This window comes from Trematomus bernacchii, unplaced genomic scaffold (genome assembly GCF_902827165.1).
Source record: "Trematomus bernacchii unplaced genomic scaffold, fTreBer1.1, whole genome shotgun sequence".
Taxonomy (NCBI): Eukaryota; Metazoa; Chordata; class Actinopteri; order Perciformes; family Nototheniidae; genus Trematomus; species Trematomus bernacchii.
In genome coordinates, this window is record NW_022987851.1 from 361,107 (window position 1) to 377,666 (window position 16,560).

Consider the following 16,560-nt stretch of genomic DNA (forward strand, 5'->3'; position numbering starts at 1 on the left):
TCATATAAACCTTGTCTCAATTTAGTGTATCCACCCAGTACCAGATCATTAGAATCAAACTAGTTATTTGTCACAGCGTTACCCGTCTATCTTTCAGATGATAACATGTGAATCGATCAGATGCATCTTTACTCACACGTAATTTAGCAGTACATACACATAATTAACAGTTTGGCATGGGAATGACATTGAGAAATGACTTCCCTGGGTCACATATTGTGTATTGCCTCACACATTGAATTATACAATGAGATTGATTATGCAGTCTGCCTACATGAAGGCTGTATCGCAGCGTCCTGGGAAGTGAGAATTTTGAATAGGGATGTGATTAGAATTTCCTGAAAGATGTTGGATGCATGTCAGAAGTGACATATTGCAAACCGATGTGAGTGTGAGCACGTTGTGAGCATGAATAAACTCACATATCCAGAGGTCTGTCATTCTGCTCCACTGCTGCCTGCAGCTCCTTCCTTTCTCTGCCTGGGAACAATCAGCAACTCCATGTGATGAATCCTATCTCAGCCAACACATTCACTGCTTCCCTTCTTGAGCCATCGCAATCCAAAACATGGAATATATTGACCAACAGCTTTCTCTTTCAGTATTTCAGACAAAGGCCAATGGGGAAGCTGGCTTCTGTCGGGATTTGAATAGTCACCGTGTAGCATCTCTGTGGTTTATATCTGAGCTGAGTCTCAGCTCGAGGAGTGAGAGCGCTAACTGTATACTTCTGTCTGCCATGTAACTGTAAATACTTATTACAATAATAATGAAATACAAATACAGATTAAAAAAGCTTGGATGGTTTGAGGGGGATGAGTAAAACTCAATGACAGTTACTGATTGTAACCAGACTTTTAATCCTTTAACTTTTACAATTATGTTGGACAAAAAAATGGAAAATCACACTGTTGAAATACACTCTCAAAAAGATTAAAATAATCTATTCAAATTTGATATTTATGTTATGGCTTTTCGGCGGCAACTATTTTATTTTAATATTTTTCAAAACTTAGTATTTAAAAAATTATCTTTGAGCTTAATGCAGGAATTGTCCATGTTAATATCAACAGCATTTTGCGTAGAGCGTCAGCTTAATGTACTCAAGTCAAAAGTAAAAGTATTCATTGTGCAGAATGCCTTGTAATTTCACAACATTACTTTAAGCTATCCTAAAAACGTCAGTAAATGTTTTGCTTTTTTAAAAGACTACATTTACGTAGTCAAAAGGTCCTTTTGTTCAGCCTCACAATGCTATTGGGTAGTAAATGTGTTTATAGGTCCTGCCCTCTGGAGCATACACTCACACAACTTCCGAATCTTCAAACGAGCAACATCTCTTGTTTTATTGGACTGGATTTGTCAGATTCAAGTAAGTAAAATGCCTCAAATGTTTTTTTTTGTCATTATTACAATGTCTAGAACATGTATTTAGTTAATGCGGAATACATTCATCAAATATGATGACAAACTGTTTGAGCAGCAGTGTGGTAGTCAAATTAGCATAAGCACCTGTCATGGACATTGCCCTTCTTATATGTTCACATATGGAAATAAAACACAAATAGAAATATAATGTCTTTGATAATTCACTATAACTAAGTTCTAAATGTGTCCTCTGTTAACATGTTGAATTAAGACCAGAATTGAATACATTAACAGTGTTGGGCAAGTAACTTCCAAAATGTAATACAGTACATATTACTTATTACTGTCTTTTTTAAGTAATAAGTTACATTAAAATATTACTGTCCCTGAAATGTAATGAGTTACACTACTTTTATATTACTTTTGAGTTACTTTACCAAAATAACCGCAAAAGAATGGCTAGGTCTTTTAAATGCTAAAATGTAGTTTAGTGCAGCTCATTATACATCCAGTGAAGGGCAATGTGGTGTAACAACTGTGTAGGCCATTGAGGCTACTAACAACTTTTATTACACGGCTTAGTTGAATACTCGATTCTGATTGTAAATTCTTAACATGTGACACGTTGTTAATACAGTAGTACAGACCACTGTCAAGGACTATAATGAAGGTTGCTAAGGAGGATCAAGAAAGAGAAAGGAAACGAGGTTAAAAGACGGAGCGCTGGACGTCAGATAAATCACCAGAAGAAGGCAGAGAGGAAGTAAACAATAACAGGAACACGGAATGGGCTCTGTAGTTTGTTTAGTATATGGCCGTGTAATAAGCGGGATAATGTGCAGCGAGGCGGTCATTATGGGGAAAAGAACCCCCGACAAGCTGATCAGGGAACCCGACGCGAAGCGGAGGGATCTTGATGAGCCTGAAGGGTAAACACCAGGCTTACTAATCTACCCGCACAATTTTTCTCTGGTGTCGGAATGTCTCACGATGTTGGTAAATTCTTAAAAAACAAAACACCATTTAATTTCGGGTTAAAATTTGTTGTAACTGCGTTACTGAGAATTGTAACGGGTAGCATATTATCCAAATTGCATTAGTAATGCGTTACATTACTTCGTTACAGCAAAAAGTAATACATTACTGTAACCCCATTACTTTTGTAACGCGTTACACCCAACACTGTAAATTAATACATTATTTCTGATAGCAGTATGTGAAATTATATCTCTAGCAATATTTTAAACTCTACTTGTATTTTATCAGTTAATTAGTTACAAAAATACATTTAACTCTTCTCTGGTTCTGGCAGAAACAGTTCTTTCTGAAATGTTTTGGGACACTTGGATGTAGTATGATAATTAGCCTATTATCATTAGCCAGACAGCATTGTGTGACTTGTTGAACTGGTTTACCTGCATGTATGGGTGTAGGTATTCCTTTTATTATGGTAATAGGCTAAGCCAGGTAGTATTGTGTGACTCAAGTGTACAATGTAAATAGGATTCAGATACTTGTTGCATCGGGACACCTGGAAGGGGGTGGTGCATGCATTCCTTTTAGTATGATAATAGGCTAAGCCAGACAGAATGAACGCTTGTTCCACCTCCCTATCTATTCCTTCAGGTAATCTATTACAATATAATAAGCATATGTATTATTGATACATATTTATTAATTACATTTCCATTTCAGAATGCCACCAGCAAAGAGAGGTCCTGGATTCAGTGTGCAGGATGTGATTGCTGCCATCCAAAAAGGAGAAAGTGATTTTGAGATGGAATCAGAGGACAGTGACATTGCTATGAGTGAAGAAGAGGCAGATGAAGATGCCTGTGGACAAGTGGACAATGAAAACCAACAACCCAATGACCGCCCAGTCAGTAATTATGTGGACATCGAGCCCCAACCAAATAAACACACCAAGCCCTGTGACAGGCATCGCTGGCTGAAAAAAGATTTCATCAGTCCCAATACTGATTTTTCTGGTCCAGATATCACAGAGGAAGTCATTTACAGGTACATAAACACGCAATGCAGCAAGTGTGACGTCCGTCTGTGCTTTTCCGACGACAGGAACTGTTTTTGGGACTACCATTGCATTACTATTTAATAAATGACTATTCATAACAAATATGACTGATGTGTGATTATTATTCACGCTATATACTGATATAGGGCTAAGTAAGCTATCAATCCTGCAAATCAACCCTTAGTTGTTCAATATATTTATTCAGACAATGTGAGTAGAAATACAGAAATTCTGCTCCCACCTAAGCCCAACGTTGCAATATTACAACATTTACCTAAAAACTTACCAAAACGTAAACAATATGAAAACTCTTTAATTTCTGCTCCAGAGGCTCCCTACAACAACATCTGAAAGGTCAAAAACTGGTTTACAGGGTTATAAAACTGTATTTCTTTAGAATTATATTATTCTTTTTTATCATGAGAAAATAAATATACACGTTTTAAATGTTGTAATTCGTCAATATGGAGCAACTTTTGGAAAGTACTGAGTAAATAAGTAGTAAACATAATCATCAACACATGTATTTATATACAATGTAACTTCAAGTGTCAAATAAGGTCAGTAGAAGTACTAAGTAGCAGAAGAAGATGGGAATACTCAAGTAACGTACAAGTTCCCCAAACATATACTTTACTTACTTGAGTTAATGTACTTATAGTAGTTACATTCCACCACTACTCAGTTGCCCAAATTGACTAGCTCTATTTACAATGACATCTTCCAGAAGGCGTTGAAACTCTCCAAAGACCAGGTTGCACTACTGTATCGCTCTATCTGTGCACCATGGTGTGTGGGCCAGACATTATGAAGTGTGTGTGTGTGTGTGTGTGTGTGTGTGTGTGTGTGTGTGTGTGTGTGTGTGCGTGTGTGCGTGTGTGCGTGTGTGCGTGTGTGTGTGTGTGTGTAAATGTTTGGCCTGTAGGCCGGAGTGTTATTGCTGATTCAGCTTCTAGCAAAGAACAGATTGTCTCAGAGGAGATTCTAATAGAACAATATGTGGAAAAGCTAGAGAGAGAGAGAGAGCAGTATTTGCAGACGAGAACATTGAGTTTTTGAGTGTTGATTCTCACTTTTTAAATCAATCTGCTCCTGCAAACTTACACATTCAAACAGAGACCAAAAGACTCACAAAGAGCATAAACAGACTTCAAAGTTCACCTATCATGCAATATTTAGGCAATAGCATAGGTCTCAAATATATAAACATGTATAAAAAACATGTCTATGAAGTGTTTTGCTCAAAATACCAAACAGCTCACCCATTCTAGCCATGCCTCATATCCCTCTATTTCACTTCCTGTTACTAAAGTGCTGATTCGGGGTAGCCTATAAAGCTTTAAAAAAAAAAGAGGGGGCAGAGCTTATGCCTGCTCATGCGGGACCCGGCAGATACTGTCTAAAATAAATGCTGCGGTGATGAAACGCCAAAACCACATCAAGGACCGCCGTCGACCCCCACTCCCCCTGACCATCAACGGCGCTGCTGTGACGCAGGTGACCAGCACCAAATTCCTTGGTGTGACCATCACTGAGGACCTCACCTGGAAAAACAACACCACCGCACTAGCGATGAAAGCACAGCAGCGCCTGTACTTCATCCGGAAGCTCAAGCGAGCCGGAGCATCACCCCCCATCATGCTGTCCTTCTACCGAGGCGCCACCGAGAGCATCCTCAGCAGCTGTATCACGCTGTGGTTCGGAAGCTGCACCACCGCCGACCGCAAGAGCCTGAAGCGCATAGTGAACTCTGCCCAGAGGATCATCGGTGCCTCACTCCCCTCACTACAGGACATATACAACACCCGCCTCACCCGCAAAGCACTCAGCATTGTGGGTGACTCCACCCACCCCTCCAACAGCCTCTTCAGCCTCCTGCCTTCAGGAAGAAGGTTCCTCAGCCTCAGCTCACGCACCTCCAGGCTGGGCAACAGCTTCCTCCACCAGGCGGTCAGGTTGCTGAACTCTCTCCCCTCCCTCCATCTCTTCCGCCCTCTGACATCTCTCCCCTGAACTCTCCACCCTGCCTCCGACCTTTCTCCCCTGCCCCAAATGGTCCTGGACTCTAACCCCCTAAACTCACTCTTCTGCCCATCTCCGCTGCTACTGCACTGAAACTGTACTTTGAACACTTAAATTATATTATTAACATTTTAAACTGTATACCCCGGTTATCTAGGCCCTTTGTTTTGTTTAATGTATACCATGTTTATCTAGGCCCTTTTTGTTTTTTGTTTGATGTATATATGTCACACTGTAGGACTGCGGGAAACGATATTTCGATATTTCTGGATGTACAACATGTAGAATTATTGACAATAAAGCTGACTTTGACTTGAAGGATTATTTCTGAAACATTATGGAGCTCAAAAGCTTTCCCTCTTGCTGGTTTATCACAAGGTGAGTTCCTTTTTATTTCCTGCTTCTTCATACATGTGCTCTCTGCAGTACTGGTTAGCTGTGAGTGTTAGCGATGCTTGCTAATGTAAACAAAGGCCATATTACGTCCAATACACGTCGGGCATTGATTCTGATAGCGAGTTTCTGATAGGGCCGTGGGTCCACCACGTGGGTGCCACCCGATATGACGTAAATAACGTCATATCAGATGGCAAATCTAGATCAGCTCGTTGTAGCCCCGTTTTTCAGAGATTTGCGCACGGAGGAAAAGAGAGAGGGTTTTATTTTCTGACACTTTGTGAGTTCCCTGACATGCCGGGGACACATATTTATGTATAAAAGACATCAAAAAGTGCATTTTGCATGATAGGTCCCCTTTAAATCTACTAGTGTTGGAACACTTTTTGCGAAACCTGTCCTTTTATTACAGACACGGCCCACACTATTTACCATTACCTCGTTTAATTTAGACTGTGGCTAAGACCCTTTATTTACCTGAGCTCGATAGAGAAGCGGTTCAAAATCTGACAAAGGTTAATATTATACTCAAGACTTTCTTTAAATTGCCATATATTTTGTGTGTGTTATTTTATTGTTGCTGTTGTCTGCTGTTAATACAGACTCTTTTATTTAACATATAAATGTTTTATGCAGTTCTTATTTCAAATCCCACAAACCCATTTTTAAAGTTTTGTCCTTTGCCTCAACTTTAGTGAATGCATTGAAGGCATTTTCTTTTCTGAACTGACTCTTAACCTCTTGAAGATCCTATCTTTTGGAGGCTGTAGAAGGCTCAGTTTTAAAGACATTGCCACCACATGAAACTAGCAGACCTAATGAGTCCCTCGGTACCAACCATGTCCTATTGCAAAGGAAGCTAACAAGCTCCACAGTTAAGAAACTGGAATAGCCATACTCACAGGGTCACTTGGCCTTTTATCTCAAAATATCTTTTTAGTAAGCTGTTCAAAAGTGGTATTTTCGCCTATTCTAAAAAAAAATCTGCATTTGCACGTTCCTAAACAGTCGTGGAACTGCATACATTGGGTAACTGGAAGGCTTAATGTGAGGTGATGTTAGTTTACCCAACATTTTATTTTATTGAGACAAATCTTGACCTCTGTGTAAATGGACAGCATTTATAGGAAGCTTGACAGTCTTTCAACCCGTTAAAGTGCTTTTACAAGTCAGCATTCGCCCATTCACACACTTTCATACAGAGGCAGAGACTGAAATAAAAGGTTCCACCTCCTTCGGGAGAACAACATTCGCACACCTTCACACACACTTGGCAACAGGAGCAATTTGGGGTTGGGTATCTTGCCCAGGGACACATGGACATGTTGATTGCAGGGCCTGGGGATCGAACCAGCGACCTTCAATTGGAGAACGACCATCTACCTCCTGAGCCACACAGTAGCTGCTTGTTGTGACCCGTAGGATCATTCTCATCCTTGCTGGCATACACACCGACTTGTTTATAAGATATATCAGAATGAGGACACCAAAAATGTCCTTATTTGTCATGAAAAAAAGTACACACACACACACACACACACACACACACACACACACACACACACACACACACACACACACACACACACACACACACATCAAAGCTCTATATCTAGTTCTCTTATTTGGCCAGCAGTGGTGAGAAACTAGCAAACACAGCACAGATTGCCTTTAAGCAGCAGGTTATGATGTTGATGTCGCTACTGCACTTGCCATCTGCGCTTTGGAGGGCGATCAATGAAATCTCTACACACTTTTCAGGGATTAAAACTTGACCAGCAGGACCAGGACTGACCCCGTCTTCTTAGAACCCCATCGCACATTTACAAAAGCCTCCATATGTTTTCAAAACAAAGGCAGCTTCAGAAAATGACTTTCAATTTCTGCTCTGTCATCAGCTGCCTGCTGGATAAAGCCTGAAACGCAATGTCCAGTAAAGTAGTTACAAGATAAAGCATTAGTTAATTGTGTGGCTGATAGCAAAATGTATTTTCTGACTGACAGCAGTAACACATTGTGATAATTCACGACACATTGCCTATGCCTATACTTTATATGCTTATCCTCAGTAAAGAATAGTCCTGAGAATGCACTGAAATGGGCTTGTTTTCAATATAATGTCATGCATTCTTGGCAACTTTTCCTGAATTAGACAATTTATTTTGATCTACAGTCACTTAAATTAAGGAACATTTTAGAATTTTGATGACATTATTGGAACTATGTATGCGGTATTACTAGTATATGTTTAAAATGGACACTTAGGCTCAAGACTTTTTAATGAAGCTTGTAGTTAGGACTGGCGCCTAGTTATGCTACTACTGTATATGCTTTGACTGTCAGAGAATATGTACCTTTCAACTTTCTAATGCTACTATTATTATTTGTATGAACTCATGTTCCCATTATCACTGTTGTCAATTTGATTATCTATATTGTAATTGTATTATCTTTGGTTAATCTATACAGTCAACATCTATCGCACGTCTGTCAGTGTTGGGAGAGGGATCCCTTCTCTGTTGATCTCCAAGAGGTTTCTTCAATTTTTCCAAAAGGCCAAAGGGGATTCATATGCTGTATGTAATTGTATGTATATGTCATTTGTGATATTGGGCTATATAAAAGATTGATTGATCGATCGACCTTCAGAATCAGAATCAGAATACCTTTATTAGTCTCACAGAGGGGACATTTGCATTTGTATGCTGTGACAAAAATCACGACCAGGCTTTGCACCTAAATTACAACCAGATTACAGAAAGTCTGTAAAAGCAGATTAGCAGCAAAAATGCATTAAATCATTTGAATTTAATTTAGGTTGTTATCGCAAAATTCATGTATCTAATTCAACATCCTGCAACTGGAATTTGTTCTGTCATACACACTCACCTTGGTATCTGAGCAGCGCTGATCCGACCTGAGGCATCTGGCTGTGGAAGCGGATAGAGATCTGATTGCTGTGGCTTCTTATTACCAACCCCCTCATCAGGATGGACTCATTGGCCAGTATGGAGTTCTCCCCCTGGCCCACATCTTCAAACACCACCTTGTCTCCCTCAGATAGATTCACGTTCATCACCTGAAAGGAAAGAAAAAAACGGATTAGACCATTTATACCGCAGATAAAGAAAAAATAACAAAAGCTCTCTATTCTGGGATATAGAATCTCTTTTGGCGACGCATGACACCGACATTGAACCCCTAAAATAAAAAAGGCCCAGCAGTAGCAGTTAGGAATGTTCAACCCGCCACAGGAGTGCACAGGATAATCCAACTCTACACAGCAAGAGGGCCAAGATGTATTGGGTCCCTGTTCGTTCCTATGAAAGTTGCTTGGTGGCACATGAAGCAAAAATGGTCTTTCTCTCAAAAGCAAAACTACCTGGGGCCCATAGAGCATGTGCATCTATAGTTTTCTTAAACTCTCCCTCCAGTCCGCCTCGTTACGACAGCTTCATGGTCGGTCTTGGCTCAGCCCAATAAATGAAGCAGGAAAATAACTCTGGAGTCGGCTTTTGGCACATTTTACAACTTTTGGGACCTAATATTTTGAATAAAGGCTATTTAAGAGTTCATTTACAGATGTTGCTTTCACAATGCAATCCAATTGGAAAACTTGTTTTTGGGCCAAATGACGTCACTGACATGAAAGTTATAGTACCACCGTTTAGCCACTACACATATTTGTTTAATGCTCGGCTCACTTCCTTCCGTCAGCTGCTGTGCTGATCCTGGTACTGACCTCTGAGATGCACTCTCTGTAAATCTCACTATTTACATAATATATGTTTGAAGTCATTTCCATCAAAATTACACCCAACTCGCTAAAACTTCACAACAGCGGCTCCCCACATTATTCTGGATGATTTCAAAAGTAGCTTAAATGCTTTGCACTGAGTTCATCCGTTCAGAGTGGCTCATGCACATTCATCAGCCAGTGAGAAACAAAGCAGAGAATTTTCCAATTTCAGATCAGATACCAAAATTCTCTATCCTATAAAGATGGGCACAGGACTGCCAGCCTTCATGGATACATTTTACATTTGAAGCTTTGGGCACTTTGAGATAAAGGGGTTATTATTCGCACAGTTCCAGGGCTTGTTTGTATTCACTTGCATTCATTTCCTATTGAAATAAAATAAAGAATAGGCATCCGGTGAAGTCAAGAATGTTGACCTGAGGTACTTTGTAGTTGACCTCTCTAATTCCAATGTCAGTGGAAAGTGGAGTGAAGAGAGCCACACACATTTTCAGCATGTATTACAGCCTCGAGGGTCTGCTTTGCATAACGCTTGGGCACAAATCAAAAGTAAGAAATATGGAAGAAGCCAAAAGGACAACGTGTTTCTCAGTGATTACACTGCAGATAGGCCTGATAATTGTCAGCTTGTCTCCTTTGCTGACAAGACGTCTGGTGAGAAATGTCGCTTTTATCAGCTTTTATCACAGCAGGTACTTCTTTATTCAGGCATTAAAAGGAAGGGGGAGTCTTGTCTTCACGTGGCCCTCCATAGATCATATCAACTGCCTGCTGTCTCACATAGCTGGGGGATGAATCCTCAGCTCTCCTGAGGAAAGCAGCAGAGAGAGTCTGAAGTGAAGTGAATCCACTGACAGAACACAAGTGTCAGTTAACAGTGTGTTCATGGTGTGTGAACATCCAAACCAAACATCAGACTAATGTACAAACTGTGGTTTAAATGTAACATACTGTATACTGTATGTTTTATGATAAACAGTGTTCCAGACAGTCACAACATGTGGTACAAAACTATAAGTGCAGGGATGAAAAAGCATATACAAGTCCCAATGCAAGCATGTTGTTTCTCATGCCATGATATGAAAATGTATATTCATTTAGCTACTCATTAAAATCATAGAAGTAGGAAAATAGCAGTGGTTGTGATTTGATCATATGCATGACTCACCAGCAATTATGAAGTTGGCAACTACCGTACTACCTTTTAAAAAGAGGCGTGGCATAGGCCTACCATTTTTTTAACCTTAATGGAAAAGGGCATGAAAATATGTTGAATTTTGACTCAGTAGAAGCTGACCTTTAGCTATACAGGCTGCCCTGCTGAAAAAACCAGCATCGACCAGCTTAAGATGGTTGCTGGTTTTAGCTGGTATTAGCTGATGTTAGGCTGGTTTAGTTGGTTTACCAGGCTGGACAAGCTGGTCTTGTTGGTTCAAGACAGCTAAACCAGCATAGCCCGGCATGGATGTCATGCTGGTCTATGCTGGTTTTAGCTGGTAGTTAAGCTGGTCTATGCTGGTGAAGCTGGTATTTATGCTGGTCTACCAGCAGTCTTGCTGGCAAAACTGAAACAGACACAGACAGACAGAGAGGGCGGGACACGGGGGAACGGCGAGACAGTGGTTGAAACAAAGCGGTATAAAACATGGTTTTGACTGGCGCTAACGGTCGTCGGTCGGGAGTGAAGATCAGTTGAGTGTTTCTGTGACTCTGCCCAGCGGCTGCTCTTCTGAGAGGAACCGCTCTGATAGCTCTGTCTACTGGGAAACGCGCTAAAGGTCCTTCTGGAGGGAAGCAACACCACACAATTTCACCCAGTCTGAGAGTAAAAGCTTTCTCGAAGGTTCGTTTTGCTTTCTTACAACGTTACGTTAATGTTAACCATGTACATTAGTTGAAAACCGTAGAGAAAAAAAGCTAGAAAGTGAAACTTTATATTCATTTGTCAAACTTATCGTCAGATGTAGTCCTTTGAATGTTACAAAGTTTTCCTATTTGCGTTTTAAATCTAAAATTCAAGAGGAGTTCATGATTGTTATCACTTAAACCCACGTAATACTGCTTACATCATATTCTGCACCTACAGTCCGTTATTCAATTACAGTGCACTGAAACTTTACTTGCAGCCCACGTACAGTAGGAGTCCATCCAGCCTGAACGCAACATGAATGACTCACACTGCACGAGCTCTGGGCCTCTGCAGCGTGCTTGTGTCTAACAAGTCATAATGTGCCGTTAATGAACTCATGGACACAGCATCAGGATAATAGTGCGCTGAACAAAGGGCATCACCAAGTAATCACATTATGCCTTCAGCTCAGGGATAATAAAACACTTGAGGGAACATTGGGAGACTTAATCCAATTTGCCTTGGTACTAGTCCAGCTTCTGTATAACTGTACCTCACAAACATAATCATGAGGGGTGAACCCACGTCTGGATATTTTTGTATTATGCTGACTTTATAATGGATCACAATATACTTTCAAATATGAATTATTGGCAGCAGTTAAGGAAACTTGAGGTATTAAAGGAAATTGACATGTCAACAAGTTGCCACATTAAACAGTTTTGACAGCTAGCTGAGATCACTGAGGGATTAGTAAACTGATAGCTGCTGACATGTCTGTCTACACTAGACAGTCCTAAACTCAACCCTCTTAAATTGTAAATGTCCTCTTTTTACAGTTCATTAGCTTCACCTCATAAAGCAGTAGCAATAGCACAAAAGCTGTTAAAGACACAGACTGTCTCGATTCAGAGGATTCCCTGAGAACGCTGCCCTGTCGTGCACTGGTAATACTTACACACTGAGTGAATTTCAACCGTGTAGTTTTGTCTTGAATTACACACAGCTGCTGTGCTCACATGAATCACATGAAGTGATTGCCGTTGTTAGCTCACTAGCTAGCAGCAATCATTTGCAGTATCAAATCATTACAGACTGCTCAATTAACCCTATCAACTTACAGTGGGTTCATTTGTTCATCTTCTGTTTTCCTTGGACAAGCCTTTTAATAAACGTTCAGTATTGTAAGACATCAGTTCGGGCTTTCAGCAGCTTTTTTGGTTTTCCAGTATTATTGCTCATAAAGAATTTACATCACAACACGTTTGTACTAAATGTCATGACAACCCATCCCCAAAACCCTTGGGGATATACTGTAGGTTCTGGGAATTATGAATGAATGCAAAAAGTGTTATGGCTGAACATTTAATATTTCAACCATTTTTAAAGATATTTTAGTCTTGACCAAAGTGGTCGATTGACCAATATCACTAGAGCCACCTATAACTAGCTACCACAAGTTGGATGAAAGTGAAACAAGATAAAAATGCACAATTAAGGGCATTACGTTTATATTCTGGTTTAATATATCGCACTGCGTATGTTGGTTTCTATCTTGAAACTAAACTTGCACATTGTGAAGAGTTTATCCACACCATACAATAATCTAAGCAATAAGAATATAGGATGAGATCTAAGTTGGCAAAAATAATGTGATACAATGGTTTTGTTCTCAAATGCAGTTCACTGTGACATGGTAAACTGCTGATATATGCGAAGAAATCCTTGATTACATGCTAAGTTTGATTGAACATGGATATACAGTGTATATATATAACTGGCCATACATTTAATGACAAAGGATTTACATCACAACAACTTTTACATCTTAAGTGGGGTTGATAATACGCAAAAAATCAGGTGGGGGCAGAAACATGTTGGGTAAGAGGGTCCAAATATATTATGAGGGATGGTTTGAGATCAAGGTTGTGGTTGTGTTGCTTTGACTACTAGTTAGTACTACTAACTGCATTTAAAATATATTTCAAAGGCAAATCAGACTAGAACATGTATATTTTGTAAAGGCAACGTTGATCATTGTCATGAGCAATCCAATAAAAGGTTCTGATGAAAACCAATATTGAATTAAAAAGTCTTCTGAATCCTTGTTTTATTATTTATATTTAGAGTGTAATCAGTTCAAAATACTCTTTGCTGAACTGACAACTTGCAATATGGCCGCTACAGGATGTCTTACTAAAAGCCTTGTACTAAAATATATTCCTCTTTATTTCATCATGTTACTAACATATTTACATGCTGAATAACTAAACCCTCATGAAAGCTCTTATCTTCTGCAGCGACGCAGCGGAGAAAAGAGAACAGCGTACGCTGTGGTGTAAAGAGAAAAGCCTCTCTGACATCCATTTACTTTATAAAAGCAACAAATGACAGCTGAATAATTCAACTGACACTCCCTCATTAAATATAAGCCGACAACTTTGGGGGACAGCATAGAGGATGAGAGCAAAACAGGGACAGATGGAACCCTGGGATACGGTGTTGACTAATGGATCAAAGTCGATATGAGTGTGTGTGCGTGTGTGTGTGTGTGTTGAGAGACAAGTGAAAATAAACGCTGCAACACAAAAAAGAAGACAGAAAATAGATAGAAGGGGAGATCTAGCGTAATGCAAAATCTTGTACGCTGTATTTCTGTATTAGATATTTTCCTCTTCTCCTCTGTTGATCTTATTATCTTGTGTAAAGCAGATAGAAAGCAGGCCCAGCAGAGAATAAGAGGACTCTCCCTCTAATTGCTCTCCTCCTTAAAAACATCACGCTGCCTCCCTTCATCTAGATTACAGCTTTATAAACTGCTGAACCAGCTTCTCAAATGCATCAAGCTGTGTTATATATATATATAAATAAATATATGTTGCGTGTAATATCACAGTCCCTATCCTGAGATGGGAATATTATACAGTCCACACATGTTCCTATAGGGAGTCGTATGAGTCTGCTAATTAACGGAGTAATTAAGAGGGAGGTGAGTAAATGATGGAGTGGAGGAAACATCTGCTTCAGTGGGAGTGGGTCATAATGGAGAGGGAACAGAGCCTGACAGTGAAGGCCAGTAATGATGAAAATGCTGCTTTCTTTCTGCTTATTAACTTTCTAAACTGTCTCACCAAAGCAAGCACAGCCACACTGATATTCAAATAACAGGCAGTGTTTCTTTTTGGAGGAAAACTAAATACAGACAGGCTTCCAATAACTCTACTAAATTCATAAAGATGATAATGATCTCATGAGTGTCCCCATCTTTTGTCAATACGAAAATGTGAAATGATACATCTGGCATTATTTATTGAGATACAGATACAGCGACTTAGAATTGTCTCTCTCTTCGAAATGACAATCACATGACATCACTTCATGTTTGGGGTGATGAAGTTTAGAAGTCTATTCGTTCTGTTGTTTCGTGTCGATGTTTTTATGACACATAGAAGCTTCGGACATTCACTAGTGGGATATTTACTGATGTATTTTATGTTGTGATATAAAACTTTAAAATGTCTATATCTTGTGTTAATCACAGACCTTGTTTTAGGAATCTAACCTAAAACCTAAAACTGGTTAAGAAATTATTGACTTGACAATATAAGGGATCCAGAAGTGCTATAGTGCTAACTCATTTCCGGGTTAAGGACTCATTCCTGAACCATGGAATGGAATGCTCAGTTCATGTTCTGAATGAGCAGTGCCTTCATGACGTAGTGAACATGTGCCTGACTTGTAATGTCTCTATGACGCTTCATGTGCAAATCAGCTGTATAATGGTTTAATCTATCCACCATGTGGAGCACTCATGTATGCTGACGCAGGTAACTGCAGCTGTTTTTATCATATTTGACGCATACATAATTATTACTACCACACAGTACAATGATCATATCATAGATCAAGTCATGACAATAGGCTGAAGAGTTTTTGTAAAATCTACAGATTGTAGGTGTTTTTTTTATCAAATAGGGAGACATTTGAATGAGGAGACATGCCTTTAGTTAGTGTCTGATAATACCTATATTTTGTCTATGAAAGCCCTTGTAATTCGTTATTTAACCAAACTACTCAAAAATGTAAAAACATAGGCCTGTGCAGACCCAAATCAACGTATATCTACTGACAAGCCATGTGTTTGTGTATTACAGCATGATTCATCTTCTTTCTCCGTGCCATGGAGCTTTATTGTAGTTAAAAAACTATTCATAAACTCATTTATTAACATCAGCAACTCTGTACTTTACTTTGACTAAATTACAAACACTGTCCTGCTGCCACTACAACTAATGTGGATTAATCCGCTGCTGAATATATTCCCAAACTGCACTGTTTCATATTGTTTTAGTAACTGCTTAAACCACACTATCCAACTTTTATGAGAAAGTGCCTTTAATAAATTAAAATGTAGTTATTTATTTTACGTCTTCAGTAAGAATCAGTTGACTTTGAGCTGAGAACCAGAAATGGAGTTGGGAAGTCAGAAAGTGTTTGGTTGCTCTAGGATTAGCAGCGCTAACATTGGATCCGGGAATGTAACTCAACATACTGTGCACTGACACACTTTAAACCTCTTTAATCTTACTAGTGGATTGCAAAAGGCCCTCAAACAGAAGGACTAAATCAATATTTAGAGCCTTATTTATTCCTTTAAAAAGGGACTCTTTCAAATATAAAAATATAACATATTGCTGTCTGAATTATACAATGTTTCTGTTTAAATAGCCATTATTGAAAGAAAGAATAAGAACAGCATTCTAACAGCAGATATCTGTGTGTGTGTATTAACAAACATGATATGTATTATATCAGATAAGCCTCCAATCCCCCCTCCAGCTGTAAAGGATTTTCAACTAGCAAGAATAGATTACTATCAATAGTTGATGAACTCTACTTTTGCATAGTTAATGCATTGGAATTATTTCATCATTTTCCCAAGAGTGATTGATGCAATAGATTACACAAATGTTCGTATTTTTTTAAAGCGTTGAAATCTTCTCACAGCCTTACTTTGAGACATGCAAGTGCTTGAGTAAAAAAGATCAGCAGCAGTCTGCCTTAATGACCAGACAGAGATAAGACTATTAATGCAGCCGGCATTCACTATCTACAGTTAACATTCACTAATCC

General features: G+C 39.3%; 1 protein-coding gene across 1 annotated transcript in view; it reads right to left on the minus strand.

Annotated features, from left to right (window-relative positions):
- Window positions 1-16,560, minus strand: part of sez6b (seizure related 6 homolog b) — a 215,480-nt gene that overhangs the window by 81,718 nt on the left and 117,202 nt on the right. The window contains exon 4 of the mRNA XM_034112960.1: window positions 8,708-8,897. Within this exon, the coding sequence (XP_033968851.1) occupies window positions 8,708-8,897 (190 nt within the window). The remainder of the gene's footprint in view (window positions 1-8,707; window positions 8,898-16,560) is intronic.